At 43.5% G+C, this 25,582-nt stretch overlaps 1 protein-coding gene across 1 annotated transcript in view; it reads right to left on the bottom strand.

The window, feature by feature from the left end:
* LOC138492667 (catechol O-methyltransferase-like) overlaps window positions 1-25,582 on the bottom strand; it is a 96,322-nt gene that overhangs the window by 60,086 nt on the left and 10,654 nt on the right. The window contains exon 2 of the mRNA XM_069619986.1: window positions 25,286-25,482. Within this exon, the coding sequence (XP_069476087.1) occupies window positions 25,286-25,424 (139 nt within the window). The 5' untranslated portion in view covers window positions 25,425-25,482. The remainder of the gene's footprint in view (window positions 1-25,285; window positions 25,483-25,582) is intronic.

The following is a 25,582-nucleotide window of genomic DNA, read 5'->3' as shown; positions in this document are numbered from 1 at the left end:
AAAGCTTTCTAAAGCAATATTGCTAAAGTCCATCTGGAGGACTACTGAAAATTGATGGGGACTCACAGCACCCCTGGGGCAACCTTGTGCTTTTTAATCGCACTTATCTAAAAGTAAACAATGTCAAATCTTGTGAGTCTTTGTGCAATGGGTTTCAGAAAAACGAATTATTCAAGTCATCACTGTGAAATATCATGCATCAACAGGTATATTACATAGAATTGTAGACGGGGTCGGGACTAAAGGGAACTCAGCCTCTACAATATGGTTTATTGGCCGAAGGTCTTGTATTAGTCTCCAAGACCCCCCCCCCCCTTTGATTTCTTAATCGGATAAACTGGCGTATTACATGTTGACTCTGACATACCTTGTTCCATCATGGCGGAAATCGTCTTGAAAATGCCTTCATCTGCTACTCGAGACATGGGATATTGTCGTGCTCGAGGTAAAATTGCTCCTGGTTTCAATGTAATCTTCACTTCCCCAACCCCTTTCAGTAAGCCTACGTCATAGGGGCCAATGATCCATAATGAAACTGCCACTTTAGCCATATCTTCATCAAAATATTCAGGACGCTTATTTGCTAGCATCATTGTCTGCAGAACTCTCTTGATCGCATTTACCCAATAAGCAATTCACATTTCAAATATTAAAAAATCATCAGATATGTCATCTCCAAACGATTCCTCATCAGTGACATCAGTCACTCTGCAGCCTTCCTCAATGGCAATTATTGTGCTCCATCGTCTACCTTTATCATCAGTTGCATCGAGCAAAGCCATATTTCCTCAGACTATAGCTGCTTCTATGTCTAAGGGAAAAACTTGCCCCTCCTCTTCGTCCATGGGTATCTGAGGCCTGAATAGAAACTCATCTGGCATTCTCATGGTTCTGCCTACTAGACCTGGTAGCCATGTTAACAGAATACGTATCCCATAATGGAATACCTCGGGTTCAAGCAGTATCGCTCTAGGCAATATCCGCCCTGTGAATGCCATGATCATTTCACACACGTTCAAGTAGTACATTCCCGGTGTTGAACTTATTGTGCCTTCGTCTGTAAACAAAATGGTCATATTCATTTTTGTCATTAAATCTCGTCCTAATATGTTGACAGGTGTTTGCCTCGAATAAAGCAGTGGCACCTTCATATTGTATTCTCCTATGGGGACTGGTAACTCTTCTGTGAAAGGAACTCGACTTGTCGCTCCTGTAAAGCCTTGAGTATTCATCGCATTGCCAGACATTGAAAATTTGCCCTCATGTATACACGAGTGTGTTGCACCCGTGTCCACTAAGGAAAAAACGTTGCCGCCTATATTTACGACTATCCTCAGTTCCTCATGAGGATTCAGAGTTACAGATAGGACTGACCACATCAGGTCTCCCAGTGAGCTGTCCTATTTCGGGTACAGTTTCACTCCATCACTCGTGATTGGATTTCCTCCATCAACAGTGACACTTCCGCGTCATAGGCGGTTCTATGTTTGTGTTCTGCTGAAGTTGCATGGGAGATTGCTGCAACAGTCCTTGCGGTTGATTACCTGTTACTTGCTGTGATTGCAAGCCTTGCTGCACTCTTGGTGCTTGCTGCTGCACTGTTTGATCTTGTGCAAATCCATTTCCGCCCAATGCGAATATGCAGATGGATTTGGCATGCTCCGTCTCGAAAACTAATCATTCTGTACCATCCCTTGGCTCCTACACACACAAGCTATGAGCCCTGCCATTCCACATGGCCAACTTATAAGCGATGGTCTCCCCATCTGCCCATATTGCATATTCTGATTGCCGTTTTACATATTCTGAAAACCTCCCTGATTATTCTGCCAATTCCCTTGATTACCTTGTCAATCTCTTCCTCGATATCCCCTTCCTCGTGGAGCATATCCATTATTTGTCTGATCAAACTGTGTGGTTATTTATCTGTGGCATGTTCACTGCCTGCTGCGAATATGATCCAGCTACACTAGCTAACATTGCTCCTTCAATGGCGTATTTGGACAGTTTTTTGTGAACTAATTTTGCTGCCTCACCTTTTTGCGTATCGTCCTTTTTGCAATTTTTGTCCTGTAGGAGTCTGCAATAATGTGCAATGGTTAACTGGATTTCCGTCCACGGTTTAGCTTCTATACCCACTAATTTCTTGAGCTGCTTCTGTACTTGCTCTGGCAGCCCCCTTGGCATAATATGTGATAAAATACAGGTATAGATTTCCCCCCCAGCCCGCGAGTTTCAAGTGTCAAGCGTCTTGAAAACTTTGAATGTCAAGCAACGGATCCTCTCCTTTCATCTTTCTTGTCATTATAGCTCCCATATCAGATCTGTTTGGATATAGCACTCGTAGCGCTTTCCAAATCGCTGCTCTACAATTGTTAAACAGCGTTCCATTGTTCACAGTGTTAACTGCAGTCACACCAGGGTAACCTGCCTGTGTCCACATGTAATCAGCTCTCTCACCAAATATGGCAATTAGAAGACCTTTAATATCCCCTATAGCTAATGTATTCCCTCCCGTCATTTTTTCTAACTCATGTATCCATTTTCCTGTGCCGGAAGTTAAATTCGAGAGTTTACATATTAAATTTTCCCTATCCATCAGGGGCCATGGTATATACTGCGGCCTGGCCTTTCCCTTTTCTAACAAGGGGAACTGCGACGCTGCAAACTCATTCTGATCTCTCATTATTTGTCTATCTAATGGCAGAGTAATATTCCCACTTCGCTGTCTACTGCCAATGATCTTAGCCTGCTTACATAAGGCGGGGATACCCCCCTCTGACCGTGGGGTTGCCCCTTATGTTGGTCTGACTGTTTCAGTGGCTCTGATACCTTAGACGTAGACCATCTTACTCCTTTATACAAAGGCGAATATCCCTCTGGATCACATATATCACTTCTCTCTTCCCTCTGGAAGGTTTCCCTTTCTTCGTCTGATACTTCTTGTGCCCAACTCGTGTGACTTCTCTCATCATCATCTCCATTTAATGTTAGTCTGTCTAAAGACAGCTCCTTATGTTTCGCACTACCAGAGGCTTCCTCCGTGTCATACAACCAAGTGCTTTCGAGACGATAATTTTTTTCCCTTCTATTGTGATTCCATCTGGGCTTGTATTTCATGATAAACTTTATCAATCGTTTCCCCAATACTCCGTGAGTCAAAGTCGTCTTCTAGATTTACTCTAGACATGCCTGGTAACGACTCCTTATCTCCTTTCCATCTCTTTATTTCTCTCCTTGTATCTAGAGATGTACTTGCTCGATCACTTCTCTCCTTTTTCGCGCCTCTCCTTGTCTCTCAGGACTTTGGCGATTATATCTTTCTTAGTATCTTTCTCTGGGCCCTCGTCACTTCTTTGTGTAAGTGACTCACTTGACGGATTGCTATATCCCGTCGCTGCTTTAAGTTCCCTTAATGGTATAACCCTTTGTCTTTCTTAATCTCGCCTTTCATTTCAGACGGGGCGGGCGGAGCAGAAGGCTCAACCCCCTCTTTGCATATATCGAGTATCTAGTCTAAAGGAGGCTCCTCCTCCTTTTCGTGTTCATACATTTTCCAAAGCACAAGACTTGCTAGGCGCTTTTCTAACTATTTTCCTGTGTGCGCAGCATGCAAATGTCATCATGTGCTGCAGAACTGCTCTCGATAATGACCCGCCTTGTGGCCATGGCATAAACATTTTGTCTGCGGTTCCTTTAAAGGAATAGTGCGCTCAAAAATGTTACTGTCACAAGCGTTCGGGTATGTGTTTTTAAGCATACATTGATCGACCGTACAAACATTTCCTGTGCACCTTACCGTAGTTTTCCTGATTTTTACACATGCGAAATCAGGCAGCAGGACGCAGCCATCTTGTGCTAATCTTATCTGTTGCTGCATCATCCTAAGGTGAACTGCCCTGGTGGCACTGAATCATTTCCCCCCCGCCCCTAAGGCTGACATCACCAGACGTGTACGGCCCATTTTACAAAACCAATGCACTTCTCGTGTCAACGTTCTCTGCGCTCCAGCTAATGACGTGTCTCCATGGAAATGGAAGGATGCCTCTTTCCTCAATAAGAATAAACAGACCGCTTCTCATCTGACAACAGGAGAGTTGCTTTATCAATTGTTTCACTGTCTTTTTTGTGTATCCTGTGGCTCGTTTCTGCTCTGTTTAGCTATTTTCGTTGCTCGTAGCACATACAAATAGATACTAGTACTATCATTACTATCTATTTTAATTTTGTCGCATAATGGCAACAATACAGCCCTACCAGTACGAGCCAGAGTATTCCGAGGTGGAATTATTCAAAAGAGAAAGATGCGGAAACGATGGGGCTTCGGAAGACAGTTGGGAGGACGAATCACCAGATCAAGAGCCTGAGCCTAGTTGCATGGATGACGTCTCCACCTGGTGTACCTGCAATCAGTGCGAGGTCATGCCAACCAAGGAGGAGAATTGCTGCTGCCGAGACAACTCTGGATGCTTGTCCTACATATCGGAAGACAAGACACGGCCGCAATGCATTCCCGAGCTGCATGACTTCAGGGCAGCCTACCTCACACGGTCCGTGTTGAGGGTTATGATGGTGCTTATGCACGAACTTCGCGCAACAGTTCGCCCTCGTAATCCAAGTAACGAGTAAGTATACTCTACGTGTGATGTCACTTGTAACATTTGTATTGGCAACAATGCCATAGGATACAAGATTGTTTTTTCGACTTGGGTTTGATACACTTATCTTGTTCATTTAAATACAATTTGTATCTTTCTCTTCCACAGGTGGTACAGGTTGGTGGCCTATTGTGCATTTACATTGTGGCTTTATTGGACGCTTGGACGCCTTGTTCGACAAGTAATACCCGTTGTTAGGCAGAAACCTGTGCAGTTCCCTTAGGGACCACTGCAAAAGATTTAAGACTACAGGTGTTTGGCAGTAAACCCACTTGGTAGCAGTCTGTACCACACAGATTCACTTGGTAGCTGTGGCTGAGCAGTCAGACTTCGCTCAAGAAGAGTTAGGCAAGGGGGTGCCCGAGGAAGGCGGACAAGATATGGAACAAATGGGAGGAGGCCCAATGAAAGACTGTATTAACATGCATAATGGACGTTAAGGCATAGTGTAAAAAGTAATCCAATTTGGCACTTAGCGAGTGATATAATGGACATTGCAGACCCTCTCCTCTTTTTCTTAATTTCTTTTTATTCTTCTTTCACCTAACCAAGTATTGTTTTATTGGTCATATAGGTGGAATGTTTACATGAAGAATGTATGTTTTATGATGTTAAGATGAAAAAACAATAAAATGTGATATAAAAAAAAAGAAGAGTTAGGCAGTATGTAGAGTATACACAATAGGTACAGAGACACAGTAGTACAAACAAACACTGACCAGCGCTTTGGTGTAAAAGTATATAATTATTTATTGAAGAACACACTTGAAATTTACACTAGCAAAAACGAGGTAAGTAAATTCAGCATACAGTCACTATCATATATATACACAACCCTATTCACTTATTAGACAAGTCTTAGTGAGAAACACCACTTATTTTCAGACAGAGGTGAGCGCTTAACATAAGATGACACTCTAATAAGCTGTAAAGAAAGGGAGGGAAAAAGGCAGAGTTAAAGAAGCACACAAGTTTCAATACTTTTACAAAGAACCACCGTAAGGCAGGATAGGCAGAGTTCTACTGGAGAGCAAGGAAGTCAATTTCAAGGCCCACTCTTGGAGAGAGCAAGCAGAAGGCGTCCAGGTTCACACAGTGGGGTTATGCCCAAAGAGTCTTGTTGATAGTTTGTGCAAAGAGGATGAAATTAAAGTCAGGCAAAGTTAGCCAGCCCAGGTTAGAAAGTCGAGGCTTTACTGTCACCCCGAACGATCTGTCGCAAGGGAAGCTAGGCGGGACACAGTACCTTAAGTGTGAAGGAAGCTCCAGCGGGGGGCAGTTGTTCCTGGCAGCAGGTGCAAGTCAGTGTTTCGTCCAGAGGAAGAAGAGGTCTCGCCGTGGAGGAAAGATGAAGGTCGTTGCACTGCCAGGGAAGAAACCAGCCGCAGAGTCCTCCGGTTAAAAGGTGCTACCCTGCTCTTCACAGTAGTGGTAAACCGTGGTATTCCGGTTGCCGGGGTGCTTGGCACAGGCAAGGCGGCCACGAGATGCTCCAGGAAGGTGAAAAGAAGGCAAAACTGGTTATCCCCACCAGTCAAAGGAAGAAGACTCTCCGGACTGGAGATCTCCTCTGTCGTCGGGAAAAGTGGTGAGACGGTTCAGCAGGGCTCCACCGGTGGTGTCGTCGTTGCAGGTCAGCTCAGCTTCTCCCTCCTTGGATTCTTAGGTCCTGTGGCGACTTCTGAAGTTCCAGTCCCCAAAGCCCTGCTTTTATGCAGCACACCCCCATTCACTCAGCCTAGCTGTCAATCAAACATGCTAAGTGGTGAGCCGGCCGGCTCACCACTTGGGCCAATCACACAAGAGTGCGACTTGAGTTACCGAGGTAACTAGGTCCAGGGTGCCTAAACCCCCTCCCGCACCCCCTGTGGTACTCAGACAGAGTGGCACCACTTTTGGAGGCTTCTGTGGAGAAGCACGCCAAAAAGTGGAACAAAGGGCTCGACTTGAGTTGGAGTCACAGAAGAGAACACAAATGCCATTTTAGAATCGAGTTCTAGCAAAAAATACCAACCAGTGAATTAATATTAAATAAATAAACCGGCGGTATGTTCGAGGTTATAAGAATTAAATAATTAAAGTTGGTAGCCTCGAACAATGGGAAAATCCCATAGAGATATATTTGCGGTTGAATATAAAAAGTAGTATCCACTGCCACCAGCCAAAACTCGATCAGGGGGGACGGAGACGTTCCCCCTCGAACAACAGACCCCAGGGCAATCGAATTACCCCAACCAGTACGTCCACAATATGATGGTTTGTACTGGTTTCTATTCATAATTTGGGACTAGCAAAGCCAATGGTGACTTTACATGCCCTGGGAGACAGTAGTCAGTCCCAGGGTATGGAGTCTATGTTGGGGGGTCACTTCGACACCCCTGGGTTACGGCACGCAGGGTGCTGTGTAACCCACATCAAAAAAAACACATGAGACCCTATGGAGTAAAAGACCCCATAGCCCATAAAACACATGGAGAGTTAAAGGAACACCTCAAATCATGTCTAAGAGTGGGAGCAAAAGAATCTCACTCTTAGCAGGAGAGAAAAAAATAAACCCCAAAAATCCAGCAAAGCTGCTGGGGGACTCACTAGGTTTGGAAAATTAGCCTTACAGAGAATTCTCCCTAACACCCGCCTGTGACGTTGGTGCTATTAGAGACACATTCCCCAGTGACAGCGGTCAGTACAGTGGATTTTCCCACACTGTGCTGCAACCCAAAGTATGTAATGTGTAGTGCATTTGTGCCATCAACATCAGCAACAAAATAAAATATAACTGAACTTTTATGAATGGTTGCTTCAATTTTTCAGTGAATCAAGGACACGCTCACCTGTCCTGGCAGGGCTGACTGGGCAGGAACAGCCGAGGTGTGAAACACCATGTACACTTCAAATCAGTGTTATGCCCTGGGGCCATTGTTCACATGTCCTCCCCAGACCCAGTGTCTTCAGGCAGGCCCACTGAAGCAGACCGTGCTCCTGCAATCCACATAAGTGTGTCTCTCCATTTGGCAGTGTTCCGGCCCTTTCCTGCATGCCTCTTGGCCGTCCATCCCCCCCTACTCTATTAATGGCAGTTTGCAGCTGTGGCCGTGCCCTCACGAGGGGGCTGGTGGGATGGGAACGGCCAAGGTGCCAAACACCATGTACACTTGAAAGGTATCTTCTGCACAGCGGACATTGTACACATGGCCTCCCCAGACCCAGTGTCTCCAGGCAGGCTTGCCTGAAGTAGGCTGTGCCCCTGCTATCCACATAAGACCACGCCATATACACGTCACTCATACTCATTCACATACAAACCCACTTTTCTAATTCTTTATAAACCCCTTGATATTTATCATGAGAACATCTGTGAGCACTGCAAGTCCACTCGTTATAGTGCTACCTGTGAACATCTCTGAGCACTGGAAGTCAACTCGTGATCGCGTTACCTGTTCTCCTGCTACTAACTACCCTGCTTGCTGAATCTAAATGTTTGTTGTTCAAGGTAAAGGCAGGTCACCTAATCATCTCTTCTTGATCACTAAATTTCTATCTATTTCAAATGAATGTACCCAGTAGTGTAATGTTCATTCATCTCATTGCCATTACCATTGACGTCTGTTTAATTTGTTCTGTTCTCGATATATAGCAATTGTCATCAGTGTCAATTGGGATAGAATTGCATCCTTCGCGGACCGTGTCTATAAGCAGGTTTCCTTTTGATGCATGAAAGTACATTCAACAGACGAGTAACACGTTACGATTTGCGTCACATCAATCAATTCTGTATGAAAGTTATCCTAGTGTATAGTGGCATACGCCACACAGGTTTTGCTTCTGTGACCAAAAAAAACACTGTATAGAAAAATGTATGATATAATTCCATCTTTCTCACGCATTCATGTAAAATAATTTTTTATCTATGTGTACTTTTAACAGACCTTTCAACAATGCCGGCTTGTATGGTTTATGGTTGCCGTTCTAAGACCCATACCAAACTTAAGGGCACAAAAATGCCTAGATGCCCGAGGAATATAGATCTAATAAGAGAATGGGTCAGATATTGTGATTTGCCCCAGGCGAGCTTGAGAGTAGAGGCCAGGATGTCTTGGGGGAGTTGAGGGGCGATCGTTTTCACATCTGCAGCCTGCACTTTAATATGTACGACCAATTGCAGTACACAAAGAGGCATCAACTCAGAACGTCTCGTAAATTGCTTCCAAATGCAATTCCAACTCTATTCATGCACCCGCTGCCTCAGGTGAGTCACGGTTCATGGATTAGCTGTAGGCCTTGGGGTACTGAACAGGTAACTACATGAACAGATTGGTGCTTTCGGTGTAAATAATGTTTCTTACTAAACTTTGCATATTTACCAGATTGTATTGCTTTATAACTGTACCCCATTTTGCTAGACATCTGTCCCTGGTTTTAGGAGCATCCTAGAACATGATGTATGAACACAGAAAACTATGCCATAGTGCCCTTCAAAATAAGCATAATCTTTTTGTGATCGGTTGCTTCACATGTCAATTATTTTAGGGGAACATATTGACTGAAGCACAGACTATCGGTAGCGACGACATCACCGACACGTCCAGTATACCAATGGTGAGCCATGCAGACTTGCTGAAGTTCATATTATTGAGAGTTGGACCTTCCCACATATCTAATGCAAATCTTATTTTCCCCTTTACCACTTCATGACAATGCACTGAAAATAAAGGAGCAAGATCTGTATCCATTTCTTTTCCGGAGTCAACAACAACTTCGAGCGCCTATCAGGTAGTTTTATTTAGCTTTTTCGATTACAAAAATGTATTATACATGGAATTTTAGATAATATGACATCGTTTACGTAGCCTGTTTGTTTACATAATGTTTCACTTATGGGTTTTTATTTATATGTACCATTGTCTGCATCCGATTGTCTCTGTTCAATTTCACTGTTTTCATCCATACTAAAACAAGTACTGTGTTACAGGGCGATGCTGGTACTTCGACTACAAGTACATCATCCTTTGGAGCTGGTCCAGAGCATGAGGTATGCGTACTGACAGTTCCCTTGAATGAAAGAAAGTAAATCCTAAATCTGATATTATTAACAGTGACATTATAATAAACGTGCATCTTTCAAACATTTACCATTTCAATTCTAATGTTACAATTTCTACCCTAATGCCGAATACAATGCAACATGCTTGAGTGCAACATTACAATCAGTAGGTTTTGCACGGTGATCTCTGATCGAGTACACTAGCCATCAATCAGGTGAAATTCGAAATGTATATTTTGACTAAATGAAGTACACTGTTTACGACGGTATGTATGTAAGCGTTGTGTGCGATGAAAGAATTTGATTTCAACTACGATTGACTTTTTTTAAATGAATATTCTATTCAAGGGATGTATACAAGGTCGGGAATTAGAGGAGGAGGCTCATGGATCAGAGGTGGCGGACCAGCTTGCTGGTGCGGTCATTACAGTGAAGAACACGGTTTCACAGATAATCAAGAAAACAAGGGTAACTAACAAACTATTTTGTTTTACGAAAAGTGGTTTGGACGGGTGTTGTCTTCATAACATGATTTTTAAAAAATCTAAAGTGCTATATACTGTATGTTGGATTTACATTGAACATGTTTTTACAACCCATCTCATAGAGGCCCAGAAGAAAAAGAAGTATGAAGACACAGACAATAAATGAAACCAAAGATGCTGCTTGCCAAACAGATTTCACCATGGAGCAACTATTATTTGAGGTGCAGCGTAGTCCAGTCAATAAGCAGACTCGAGATGCTTATGGTCAATGGCCAGAAAATTAATTGAATGTGACTGGCGAAGCAAGCAAAGTGTTTTTGGACCATTGTTACAATGTGAGAACTCGATAAGATGAAGAAGAAACTGAATATAAAGATGCTTTTGAATTACTCAGTGACCACTTCACCCGATCTACACCCGCAAAAAAGAGCCACCCAATAAACAATCGAAATTGATGGTTTCTCCAATTCATGTTCAAATGACACAAGCAGAAATAAAAGACGCTGAAGCCTCAACGCAATTGACTGAGGAGCTTGCCAAAGATCTCGACTTCAGTGTGTCCTGTTCAGCCGATATATCCACCACAGTTGAGTCACAAACCACATTCATACAGGACGATAGTCTAATAAAGGAGCACACATACATTGTATTCGACAGCTGCCTGGTAGAGATTATACTGATGCTGAAATGTGTCCATCCAGTGAGGGGGACGGGGAGGGATTATGCGGGCAGCCATTGGTGAATGTGACTCGTGTATCACAAGGCACCAACCTGAAAATCCAAGCCACCTGTGGCCAGCTCCATGCTACATTTTCATGGTCCACTCAACTGATGCTGGGAAAAGTGCCAGCTGGAAATCTACTGTGTGCAGCAGCTTTACTTTTCAGTGGCTCTACTTTTAGTAAGTTGTCCAGCTTCTGTCAATTTGTGGGACTCCAGTTCCTTTCTAAAATGCAGTACTAAAAAATATCAACAAGAATATTTATTCCCTGCTATTAGTGAAGGTTGGAAAATTGAACAAATGTCAATTGAAAGGACATTCTGACAAACGTGTCAGGCTAGCTGCTGATGGGCAGTGTGACAGCCCCGGATTTTCAGCAAAGTACTGCACATACCACTTTCAGGACATGGAAAATAAAACAATTGTGAGTTCGGTGGTCATGCAGGTGTCCAAATGTAAACCCTCAGTGGCCATGGAGAAACATGGTTTTATAAAATCCCTGGAAGATCTCCAATCAAGGGGAATGCAAATAGACCCCATAGCCACCAACAGACATGTTTCAATATCCAAGGCCATGCAAGAGCAGTTCCTAAACATTCGCCATCAATTTGATGTATGGCACGTTGCCAAATCAATCAATAAAAAAAAAAAATCACAGCTGCTGATAAAGAAAAAAAAAAAGGTTCTGAAAATATTTTACAGTGGTCCCAGTCTTTGAGCAACCATCTTTGGTGGAGCTCCAAAACTTGTGGTGGGTTTGTGTAAATTCTACTTAAAAAATTGTGATCATTAATGCACCACTGTTCCAACGTTCGCTCTTGGACAGAAAACCTACATTTTCACCAAAGTGCACATGGACCATTATTGGAGGAGCAGGAATGCAAGAAGAAGTGGTTGGTTCCATCTTCAACTCCACACAAAGCTCTTGAGAAGATCGTGTTTGATAAAACACTAACAAGCGGTCTGAACGGACTCGCAGAATTCTGTCACACAGGAGATTTGGAGGTGTTCCACAATATATCCCTAAAGTACAGGCCCAAGAGATTGCATTTCGGCATAAATGGGATGCAATATCAGACACTACTAGCAGTATTAGCTCATAATGAGAACGTAGGGAGAGAGCAATAGAGGACTGCAGGAAACTTTGGGATGCTTCGTTACAAAATAGCCTTTACGAAAAGAAGCAGATAATTGGTAGTCAAGCCAATATACCAGGAAATGGTATTCGATTTTGTGGAAGATCTCACTTAGATTGTGTTGGGCATACATACTCATGGAATCGCTCACGATTTTGTTCCTAGGACACATACATTGCCACAAAACATTGCAAACGTGCCCTGTCCACCAAATGCAGACCTCGTGGAACAGTTCACTTCCTGGTTCAAATGATTAGCAGTTATTTATTTGTCCAACAATGTTTATATGAAGTGTCCAAATAAAGCATTCAAATTGTCTTTTGAAATCTATCCTATTTGCCCATTTGTTTTTGCAAGAAGTGCCTTTTGGAGGATGCCAGACAGCGTAATGCTCTGCATTCACACTTTCCGCTTTCGTCAAGCTATTGTGGGTCCTTCAGTAATCGGGGGAGGGTCAGATGGATATCAGCATGAAAGCAACTTTGGGGTTCTGCAGTTGCCTTACCAAGCACGTGTCCAAATAGCTGAATAAATATGTGTCCCACAAAAGGGATGAGACCTAGGCTAGATAAGAAACTTGGCACACAAGAACAACTGACTGTAAGCAAAACAACGCATGAAAGGGGGTTGTTGGTCAGAAATAGGTGCATTCTGACCTATATTTTTTTGGGGGCATGTGTTAGGGGTCTTTGCTATCGGATGCCTTATCAGAGGGTCTGATCTTTGATTTGCAGCCTTTGGAGTCTTACGATTTCAAACGCAGTGAGGTAGGTGTCAGAGTTACCAAAATATATGACCACCCCTGAATAGGTATATGGGAGGTGAATTTTAGGTGATGCAGGGGTAGGGTCTGGGGACCAGATGCGTTCAAAGGGAACAGGGGTCATTAGTTCAGGGGACCGCAGCCTGGCAGGAGGGGGTTGGAGATGGCATGAGTCAGTGAGCAGAGATGGATTGTGCACTAAGGTTGGAGCAGGGCTTGCTCGACATTCTCCTACGAGCACATTTTGTCAGTACCCGGAACTCGCTACTTGCAAAAATGATTTGCTGCATTGCTGTGAGAACAGAAGACGGGCTTAGCTGACAGGTAGTGGGGGCTGGCTGTGCAAGGTGCTGGGAGAGTGAGCAGTTCAACAGAGGGACTCTTAAAATAAGGCACTTAGTTCACTTCCAACTGTTTTCATTAAAAAAGTAAATCACTAGAAATTTCCCACAGCATTGATGGATGCCAGCAAACAATTTGTTTGTTTTTCAAAAATATTTCACATGCCACATTGGTCTGCAGGGCTATTCGCTCCCAGGGGACTGAAGGTCTCTGTGTTTGAATTTTGCTTGTGAGCTGTGCACACCCATGCATCCTACACAGTAGAAGGTTCGATTGTTTTTCGTCCTTGGAAGAAAGGGAGGATTCGGAATGGAATGAATGAAGGAAGGTGTGTAATACTGTCAAATGTGATAAGGTTCACCATTCCAAAACTGGACAAAGGAACATGTAATTTCATTTTATGAAAATGCATTGATCTGAACTGACACTCTGCGTTATGCCGAGAAAATGGAAATGCTGAATATTCTGTACGTTTTACTGTAGACGGGTTTATAGACGAACAAGTCGATGTTTCATTTTCTGACAAGTATTGCTGGCTTACATTGCAATGGGTTGTTGTTTGTGGCATATTGCAACGACATGCAAAAACAACCTGTGTGTACTTGTCTTTGTCCCGGGCACATGGGCAGTCCAGCACCGAAATGCATGTAGTCCACATCTAGGTTCCCCCAGGTTCCACCAATGCCAAATTCTACGCTAATATTCAGTTAAAATGCTGTCTATGTGTACTTTGAATTCTTTCGTCAGCTTCCGCATCCCATTGCGAGCTAAACATACTCCATAACACTAACCTCTCAAGCACATCGTAGACTCCAACTTTCCATGATGTTTTCTCTGCGTTTCCATTGTTTCGTATTTGTGTTCATCATTAATTTTCACACGGTGCAGAATTAATGGGTAAATTGATAAATTAGAATAAAGAACGGCTACTGAGACACATTTCTGTTATGTTTTCTACAAAGCTACATCCACCCATTCTGCGAATGTCATCAGTTCCAGATACCAATTGATGGTTTCTTCAGCCGCCAGCTGCAGATACACTTAGATGGCTGGATTACAATCACGCTGTTTTGGGACGATCGCCCCGGGCCGATATGCCCTTTTGCGGTACCAGCGATAAGGAGCAACCTGACATTGTTTGCGGTGGTCTAGCGCCAAGCTGATGCTGAAGCCTTGCCATTCACGGTGCTTCCAATGCACTTCTTATACCCAAAGGAACACTGTGTGACTCACGATAAACATTTGTGGATCAAGAACAAAGAAAGAAATTACCAATGTGGTTGAATATGGAAATCGGTGGATGTTCTCGGAGTGTTTATTGTGAAATAAAAGCACATTATAAATTGCAGAGTATTGCGGTTTCCTTTAAAAATAATGTTTTGTATTCAAAATTGGGACGGGCTGTGTTGTGAGAGGATGTGTGTTGATATTCCAGGTTCTGCGTCAACTGACGTGAACACGTATATGATGACTGGGCGCATTTGGCTACGCTGCCCAGTAACGCCATGGAGATAGGCGGAGAATATCGCTTGGAATGGTGATGTCAGCTGCATGGGCGGGGGATATGATTTAGTGCCACCAGGGCAGTTCACCTTAAGGTGATGCAGCAACCAATAAGATTAGCGCAAGATGGCCGCGCCCTGCTGCCTGATTTCGCATGTGTAAAAGTGAGGAAAACTACGGTAAGGTGCACAGGAAATGTTTATATGGTCGATCAACGTATGATTAAAAACACATGCCCGAACGCTCGGGACAATAACATTTTTCAGCGCACTATTCCTTTAACCCACTCTGCACTGTATTGTTTATGTTTAAGCGCATGCTTCGGTAGCTGTTTGCAGAAATGCACTAATGGAGTAACTTCTTCCATTTCGAACCTTCACTTGTCTCTTTACTACCACTCGCTTATGCTTTAGTTCCAATTTTTCCAATTTACTTCTCAATCAAAATACACTTATGAGCGAGCACCAATCGTCGCAAGCTCCAAACCTGTCACAACACCATTTTTTACTTTAATCTTGCTAAAAAACAACCATCAAAGTTCAATTATAAAACAATTAGTTTTCGCATCTCAACTTCACGCTTTCTTCTTTCAACTCTGATGTCATTACACTTCTTTCAATCACATAAAACAAACAGACAATCTTGACCTGCTACATATCTTACTCGCAATCTTTTCCTAAGACTCGCCTTACCCTCTACACCTGCTCCAGTTTGGAACTTAAGCTAATTCCTTTAAGACTGCCTTTAATCAGTCTCGTCTTCTATATGTCCCGTGTAATGGGCTCTGAATTAAAGCTTCGGCTAGCACTCTTTAAAGCCTAGGAACAGGGCGTATCCTCATAGCGTGGCTACACTCGCAACTATTTTTCTTTATATATTACTTGGCAACACTATCTTGTTTCCCATATATATTACACTCTTACCCTTGCATTATATTTTATCCCGCCTCCCTCTGTTACTCTGTTATTTACTATGCATGCATCCCTTTGCCACACTCTTTGGTCTATTCACTCACCGTTCGCATGTTTTTCGTCTTCGGACCCTCAGGATCACCGCCTTTTCAAGCCGCTTTCTGATCCGCTTTGCGTAGATGTGGGAGGGGTTTCTATCTTAAAATAGGGGTCCTGTCAAACCGTCCCTTGCAAGGAGTTACCTATTCTAACCACTTCTATGGGGTGCTTCACGTCCTGTTAGCCGAATGGCAAAGGTTGTGTGATATTGCTGAGACTCGCCGATGGCTTATCTTATCTAACCATCTAATCTCTGCTACCATGTGAACTGAAGGCTTCCAGCCCTTTAAGATGAGTAGCGGTACCCTTGAGATAGATGGGGATGCAGATTTTATTCATGCATCAATAATCAAGACGACACAAATAGTTTGGCAAAAGTTTGTCTGTTTTAATGTTAAGTATCTAAAACAGGGAGTACAACGAACATCAGCAAACGCTCGATACTCTGACTCTAACTACTTCATGAAAATGTTGGGTTCTTATATCCATAACTGGTCATAATCGACGTTTTGACCTGCGTCATTACCAACGTCATCCTACGTGGCAAACTACAAAAACCTATCGGGAAGTGGGATTGGTTCTAAGTGAATATTTAAACAGAGGTTCTATATCTGTATGGAGTAACAGAGAGAGGTAATTGGATAGTTATCAGGTGGGGCAACTAAGCCCTCCCTTCAAAATGGGCACTATGAACATCACTAAATGTATGACGTCTCATTGGCTACACAAACTATAGGACCCCCAACTACGTGCTCCCCTACAATTGGTTGACTCCAACCCTGTCAGTATTTTTCCTATCTACGTTAGCAGCACACAGACTGAACAACCAGGTGCGGGTGAGCTTGTCTTTGCACCAGCTTCTCACTAATTAAAATATCATCCATCCTCACCTCTATGGTGCAGTGTCAATTAGTGCTTTGAAGTTGGCCTCGAGTCTGTACTGTTCTCTGAGCGTTTTTAAGAAGTATGAGCACAACCTGTCTTCCGTGCGTAGGTGTGATCATCTTGCTCGTCCAACTTTCTTCCTTCACGTTACTGGACACCATGAAATTGAATCTTTTTGTGCATTTGATTTTATTTTCCATAGCCCTCTGACGACTTTTGTTTTTGCTTGACCTCTCTGAACAGGTGCTTCGGTTCTTTTACGTTAATTGTATCCAATGTCAGCTAATTCCAGTTTGATAAGGCCGTGGCTGTCTTGGCTCAGTGAACTCCTTAGCTGAACTTTTATTCTGTTTAATTCAATTGCTTTTCTCATCTGCGACACTAAAATGAGGCCTTCTTGCATTGTTCAGTACCGCTTCATACGTAGTGGAAACATCCATCCTTTACTTGTCCATATGCATCTATAGAGGTATATATGTATATGTTGGCGCTTGCTGCGGTCTAATCTATTTAAAAGCATGTGGCTAGCTACACGATTGCTATGCTGTTTGCGTTTTATTGCATCTGTACACGTTTAAACTGACTAAGTATCTTCATCAGGTTCGTGGCATAAGTTTCTTCATCTTGATCCCAAAATGTCACTTATCTTTGGTATTTCTTTGTTCTTTATAAATCGTCTGCCTCCCTGGTCTGGTTATCTTTGTATATCGGTGTCGAATCAACTTTGTCTGTCGTCACCATTCATCCTGGTCATTCAGTTTCTTGGCTTCTTCAAGAATCTCATTCAAATGGCCATCATATTGTCTTGGATGCAAGTATGGTTTCCTCAATGGGTACTTTAGCTCCCTTATTCTCTTAGGTATAGGTATTCTTATAGGTAATTCACAGAGCCCACGCTCTTCTCTTTGCTGGTTCAACTGTTCAGTATACATCACCTACTTTGGTTCATACTTTTCAGGTAATCTAGGCGGGGCAGGTGGAGTGGGGGTACTTGGCTCCTCCTCTACAATCCGGTAGTTAAATGTGAATGACTGCAATTTACGTGAAGGTCCTTTTTTTGTATACAAATGTACAATGGAATGTAACACAAATATGTTCTGTAAAACTGTCTATTGTTTATTTCTATTGTAAGATTTAACACACAAACCGGTGCACTTGGGAATCACATGTTGGAAACAACTGCTTATTTCTAATAGCTGTTTTTTCTTGTCACTGTTTTTCGGAGATCCTGTATGGTCAGGGGACCTTACCCTGTTTCACCTGAAAATCATTTAAAGATGTAATACTTTGAGTTTCCCTTAACTGTATTGATTGATTCAGTTGTGCACCTCTTCACATGTGTTTTTTGTACCCACAAGGACATGCCACCTTTTGACCCTGACCACTAACTGTCACAGACCAAATGGAGCCATGATCATGGAGGCAAGAGCTGACAAGCGAGTGAACCGGCTCATAGTTTCGAAGAGTAAGGGGAGAACCTACCGAAGAACTGGGAACCAATAATGACGACGGGACAGCAGAAAAAGAGGTTTCTGGATACACTGGAGAGGAAGAAGAATCTGCGGCAGAGGGAGGATTTGAACGCAGTGATGGACGCTCAAGTGCTGATGGGAGACTTTGCCAGACCATAAAACGACCCCGAGGGTGGATTGAAGAAATAGGGTAGGACATTGTTATTTTGGGGGGAGATGTTACGTTGTTCCACGGACTGTCACGAGACACGTGACAGGGGGGCACAGAGAAGATGGGGAAGGTCATGTGACCATGGTTGAAGAGGGAGGGATGGAACCTTAAAAAAAGTAGTAATGTGTTAACCCTGAACCCGTACGGCCACCTCTGGTGTTCAGTCTGTATGTGTGCATGAGGCCGCCCAAAACAGAAAGCATGGTAAACATGATTACAATGCACCATTCCTTTCAAACATAGAGATGCCAAACAGGGGATCTACTGGTTTGTTTTGGGTTTCTAGTGGTATACCTTCTTCAAGCTGTGGGATACATCGACCCACTCAGCAGAATTCTTATCCATAACCGAGCTGCACTTCAGCAAAACCAACAGAATTGCTGCGCTAGCTCCTTTGGGCACCACTGCCTCGCATCAAAACTGCGTTTAGCAGCTACAAAAGGGTGGCTGCACTGTTTGCCAAGCACTATTGGGCAAGTGGGAACAGGGAGCACCCTGGGAAAAGGCTGCCAGGGTGTGTTCTGGTGTGTACTATAGAAGCGGGGTGAAAAAGCAGCGCTGCTTTGCTTCTAGCCCACATTTCCCATTGAAAAAGGGAAATATTTTAGATTTAAAATGATGCCGCTTTGATGCCCTTTTCATCTGTCCTACATTACTCTGCTTTTATCAGTGAGGCCCTGCCATGCCCATCCATATTCAGATTGTGCTCCATCAGAAGAGGGCATTATCCCTGAATGGCAGGCTGTGTCAGACCAGATCCAGGAAATCAACAGAAGCTTTACTTTCAGCTGCACAGAAAAACACTTGACTTTTGGGCTGCAAAATGTCAAAAACCACTGCTTCAAAAGATCCCTAGCTCTAAGGGCATATGTCAATTTCAATGGACTGTGTCTTAAACAGATTGCTGTATGAGAGAAATTGATTATGGCTGCAAAATTATGTGGGAAATTACGAAGGAAGAGAGAACCTCTTGAAATGGTCAGCCCAGCAGATTTCACGTTTAAATGTGCTTTTGCAAAATAAGAAAAATACCTGTTTAAAAGACTGAGGAAGCTCCAGAACAGGTTTTTCTGCTGGCTAAACTGAGATCTTCCCCCAAAAGGAGCCACCATAAAACTTTGGGACACATGCATGTTAATTACTACCTTTGAAAACTTTGAATGCCCAAGAGTAAGAAATATCACACGCTCGTCAGACTTTTTTCTGTGGTCCAGGCTGAGACAATAGATTCTGGGACACCGAGGTGTGAAGTGGGGAAGTGGCAATAAACATTCAATCAAACTGGAAAACCCCCATGACCACCCTGGGCTGAATTGACAGTTGGTGGTAGCCTGGAAAGACATACCATATTTGGAGGACAAAGGCAGTCCCATCTGTCTCAAAATACTATTTGATGAATAAACTTTTAAGACTGTTAATTCTGTAACTGGACAGCGCAGAAATGTAAAAGTTGTACAGTTTAAGTGTCATGTTTGTGGCTTTTAAACAAGACGTGTTAGCCTTCACTGGCATATTGTGGACAGAAATGGCAGAGAATTGGAAATTCTGAGGAAAGTGCATACAATGCTACTTTGAAATTAAATATTCACATGCCTTATGACTATATATACACATGTATAAAGTTATAGAATTTTAGGTAAAGTAACTTCATTGAAAAACCACGTAAAACTATTAGACGGATGAAACAAAGTCCTACAAATGTGAGAATTGGACTGCAATGCTCTGCATGAAATATGTGATCTGCCTATGTAATTTATTAAAGTGCCACAACTGAACAAATGTGTAATTTATGTTAAAGGCTGATTTTAGCAAAAGTAACTGTGGGATGATCCTATGCATTGTAAAGCACACATCATAAATCTGATATCATGCCCCTGAAACCCAACTGGCTGACAGCAAGGTGGTACCAATCCCCCCTGACCATTCCAGTTGTTAGAGGCATGCCCAGCCTAAACCTGCCCCATCGTACAATCCTATGATGTCACCATGCCTTATAAATAAGAGAGGCTGACAGAGGCAGGGACAGACTATCTCCTGAATCTCCAGCACCGGCATATCCTGACATTCCAGATCGACCTTTGCAAGATTCCAGACTCTACTGCAAGGCCAAAGCATAGCTGATCCTATCCCAGCAAGGCTAAAGAATAGCTGATCCTATCCCAGCAAGGTCATTGATCCAGAAACTCCACTAAAATCCCAATAACAAAGGGGAAAGCTGTGATACCCTTTTGGGAAAGATCCTGTGACCAGACTGGCTTTTTGCCCACTTCCTGCATGCCCGCTGTATCCTTTCCATCATCCAGTGACCAGACTTCCCCAGCTAATTGCTTTAAGGAGCACCCACTATCCTATGACCAGAACCTTTTGAGTCGAGAACCCGGTTGGATGTCTCAAATTCCAAACTCCAGTGCTGATTGTGAGTATTTCCCCCATCCCATAGCAACACATAGTCTACCCCATCTTGATACTCTGTCTTTGTTCTACTCCCTAAGAAATCCTATCCTTGCCTTTGTAACTTGTTTAAGACTGTTAGAATTCTCTGTGCACCCTGTCCTTGATTTTCTAGTGTTAGCACAATTTTTCGATTCATTTCTGTCTCGCATAGATCAGATCATAGATCATAAGTCCTTAGCAATATTTTGATTAAATAAATACATTTTTCCTGAAGAAAAGGGGTACACTGTGTGAATGGTTACAACTGCAGTGTAACTTTTATATTCATGGGTGGTGTTCCTCTTTTCTAGCCATTCAATCTAGTGTAAGTAAAACTTGTCCTTTTTCTTTCAAAACGGATTTCCTCTTTTTAACTGCTCTATTTTCCTAAAATTGAACCTCATTCCACCTTGAAAATCTCATTATATTCTTCAGCTATAGTCACTCTTTCACTTCTATATTGTCCCTGTGATGTGCAACTATCACCCAGCCTAAAAACCTCATTCCGAATCTGTGTTGTTCACCCGTTTAAAAAAAAAGGTTTTTGACATTTAAAGGTGAAAAAGAAAAATTCAACTTTTCCATGTGTGATTTGACTGTACTGTGTTCTCGATTTCAACCTCCTTTGTGAACTGTATGCCTTTTGTGATACCTTACCTGATAGCTGCTAGTGATATAACATCCCTGATACTGTGATAAAACATATGTACATCATTATTTAACCACACATAAAAATGTATTATTTGTTAAAATCTGAGTGTCATTTTTGCCTCTTATTTTGTGAGGGGAAGTCGGATTTTGATTCTGTTTGCTGCCTCATATCCCTGACTAGCTGCTGCTATCCACTCAGATTTCGAGTAATTTTGGGTTGAGGGTACATTGCAGAGGGAAACCTTAACTTGGGTGCTATCTGTCCTAATTGAAAAAGTGCTCCTATTCATTTGTGCTTTGGATAAGTTCTTGTAGAAGGCTACCCAAGTGTATTTCAGTAGTTTTCATTGTAATTATCACCGCATTGGTGATTGCTGCCCAATATAAAAATTGTGTGGTTTCCTTTGAAATTAAAATAAATAAATATTGTATTCCCACCAACCGGCCTGGTTCATGGTCCATTGTGACCTGGGGTATTTGTAAAAGGGGCTGTGAGACTGGTTGGGTATCGGCTCAATTTGAATTCATAGAAAATAAAGAGAAAGTATTCTAATTGAGTGCCAAATCCTAGGCTAAGGGCAAGAGTCCTGATCCGGTGTGTGACGCCCGGTTAGAATCCTTCACAAAGCCCACCATGAATCTGAAATAAAACCTGGAGGTCCGATTATAAGATACGCTCAAGGCACTTTTAATTCACTAGCATCATAAATAACCAAATCAATGGTACCCAATGAATCGACCATGGGCAGATGAAAGGCTGAGTCGACCTGGTTAGGGGTGACACCTCTGACGGGAAGCACACTGATCTCTGAGGTGAGCGCTTAACTCACTACCTTACACAACTTGCGTAAAATAAAACTACCAACTGAGCATTTAGACATGTGTCCATCAGCTCCCATCTCATCCTCCCAATGGAGTCAGCTAGTGGTGGAGACGGGGGGGGGGCGTAAGGTAAGGTAGGGAGATCAGTCACTCCCCTTAGCTCCCCCATGGTGCCTGGTGCACACTCCTGTCTCTCACAGGGCTCGCACATGCCGTGCTAGCACTAAACGAGTGCCAACCCCTGATGTTCAAAAGAAATAAAAATACCTGCATGGGAACCGCTATTGCAGAAGGTACTGGCAGAGATGGGCTGTGCCTGCGGTTTCATGTATGTGATAAACAGGGACAATTACTGGCAAACACAGATTGTGGCAGTGGCCAAAACAGGCATAGATAGGATGTGTCACCAGCTTCAGGCATGTGTTTTTAGTCACCATTACTGTCAGAGATTTTGTCCATTGTTACCAGGGTATTTGTAAAAAGGGGTGCCAGACAGGTTGGGTATCGGCTCAATTCGAATTCGTAGAAAATAAAGAGAAAGTATTCTAATTGAGCACTACGTCCTAGACTAAGGGCAAGAGTCCTGATCCGGTGTGCGACGCCCGGTTACAATCCTTCACAAAGCCCACCATGTTTCTGAAACAAATCCTGCAGGTCCGATTATAAGATACGTTCAAGGCACTTTTAATTCAATAGAAGCATAAATAACCAAATTAATGGTACCCAATGAATCGACCAAGGGCAGATGAAAGGCTGAGTCGACCTGGTTAGGGGGTGACACCTCTGACGGGATGCACATTGATCTCTAAGGTGAGCGCTTAACTCACTACCTTACATAATATAAAAACGTGTGCAAAATAAAACTACAAACTGAGCATTTAGACATGTGTCCATCAGCTCACATCTCATTCTCCCAATGGAGTTAGTTAGGGGTGGAGACAGAGGGGGGGGGATAGGGAGATCAGTCACTCCCCTTAGCCTCCCCATGGTGTCTGGTGCACACTCCTGTCTCCCATAGGGCTCGCACATGCAGTGCTGGCACTAAATGAGTGCCAGCTCTGATGTTCAAAAGAAATAAAAATACCTGCATGGGAACCGCTTATGCAGGATTGCTTGGCAACCACCATTTGCTCAATGGCTCGGCACCGGTGCGCACTGAGTTTTTCTGGGGTGCACTGGCCTACACGTCTGTAATTGTGTAGTTCCCCCCCATGCACCTCTGTCTGCTGCCAAGGAAAGACAGCAGAAAACAGACCTAGGGGTAAGTGTAAGTGTACATGAGTGCTTTTCGAGCATGCGTGTGTGTGAATATGCTTGTATGGTTGGTCACTTTAAATCCCTTGCAGAAGGTGCTGGCATAGATGGGTTGTGCCTGCAGTTTCATGTATGTGATAAACAGGGACAATTACTGGCAAAAACAGATTGTGGCAGTGGCCAAAACTGGTATAGATAGGATGTGTCACCAGCTTCAGTCATGAGTTTTTAGTCACCATTACTGTCAGAGATTTTGTGCCAACAGCTTCATGTCCTGTCAGTCATTTACACTGACAATTACTGACACAGACAGATTGTGGCAGCAGCCTCGTGCATGGGATTTAAAGTCACCATTATTGCGAGGATGGGTTGTGGCAGCAACTTCATGCAAGAGAGTTACAATGACCATTACTGGCATAGATATGTTGTGGCTGCAGCCTCATGAAAATGGTGTAAAGTGTTCCTGTGTAGTGCACTGTTGGTGGCATGTAATATACTGGATTTATTCATGCGTTACTATGGCTTTTTACCTCTTTTTCTCAAATATGCTGCAGAATGCATCATCAGTCACGCTAATTTGCAGAAATATTTGGGCACCTCAACTGAAAATATTAAGCAACATGACTGGTCGCTTCTATGTAATTTTATGGCATTTTAAAGGCCGAACACAAAAAAAGACTGATTTTGTGTGGCCTTTAAAAGGCAGAAATATGGCATTCTGAACAAATCCACCTTGAAATCCACCGCGCCTTGAAACACTTGTGTATAGGCGCGTTACAAATGCCATATCATATCATATCATACCCCTGGAAAGTCGAGCCCGCCCCCACCCTCACCTGCTGGATTTCTAGAAAATTAGGGGGTTTACAGCCCAAACCCTTTCATCACCCACCATCCCCCTTCCCAGTTCAACACATTCCCTCTCCTCTCCCACAGTCACGCAAATACATATTTCCACCTACTCCACAACAAACATTCGCTCTCTTCTCCAGTACAAACACGCACGCCCTCACTCACAATAACACACACACACTAACAACACTGAAACTACACTTACTTCTCTCCAACGACATCCCCATCTGGCCGTGCCGGTCAGCCCCTGTGTGTAGGGGCTTGACAGTTTGATTTAGAAAGACCACTCAGGGTGGTCTAAATCAGTATTTTTCTTTGGTTTTGTTTGGGGGGAGATTCACTCCATACATACTGGCCATGAATCTTGAAATGTACTGGAGTTTGTTTTCTTTCCCTGGAGATACAACTGCACATTGTATAGTTTTTTACAGCATGTTTCTGAAAATGTGCGACTTCCATTACGGCGCGGCGCAGTGATCACGTAGATCACTTTGCCATGGAGCTGCCACCCGCCCCCCGCTCACTTTACCTTCCGGCGGTGGCCGCCGACACATCTCTGTCCCTGCGGCATCAGTTCCTTCCCTTCTTTTTTTAATTTTACTTTATAGTCCCCCTCTCTCCATGTACACCAAATAAGGGGAGCGGGGGACACCCCCACAAGCCCTGCCCCCTTATTCAGTGTAATGGGAGTTGGCCTTTTTGAACGGTGCAAAAGCGCAGTAATGGGTCGCTCTGAATTCTCCCGTTGACATTTGCATCATATGCAAACATTTCAACAAAATCTCAGGTGGGCGAGTGGCACACTTCAAGGCTACTTATTTATTTTGAGATCCGTCACTATGCCTGGGCACGCCCACTAATCTGAGGAAATATTTAGGCTCCTCCACTGAAAACATTCCGCACCCATGAGAGGTCACCCATGAGAGGTCACCCATGAATCATTTAGAATTATGATACCCCTTCAAGAGCTATCCGGTCCCTGGCACCGAAAGCTGCCTCTGCCACTGCAGTCAGTTGCTCCCCCACCGACTCCTGAGACCAGGTACCTTTCTCGTCCCCCACGTGCATCGCCCACTCCTTCTCGCCGCAGTACTTGTCGATGGCATCAATGACACTCTGAGGGTCCCCTCGAACTGCGTTCTGCAGCACGTAGTTCAGGATACGCTGTTCCTTGGTGTCCGCCATGAAGATCTGTGCCTCTGTAGAACAGGCGTCTTGAAGAGCGCGGTGGTGATGTACGTTTCTGGTGACCAGCATTACCATAGGCGGGCAGAAGATAAGTGAACACAAAAGAGAAGTTAAAAGAAAGGTCAGGATAACCACAACAAGCAGAAACATAGGCG

Source organism: Ambystoma mexicanum, chromosome 10 (assembly GCF_040938575.1).
Source record: "Ambystoma mexicanum isolate Mex_15411 chromosome 10, UKY_AmexF1_1, whole genome shotgun sequence".
In the NCBI taxonomy this organism is placed as follows: Eukaryota; Metazoa; Chordata; class Amphibia; order Caudata; family Ambystomatidae; genus Ambystoma; species Ambystoma mexicanum.
This window is presented reverse-complemented; position numbering and strand designations above follow the sequence as displayed.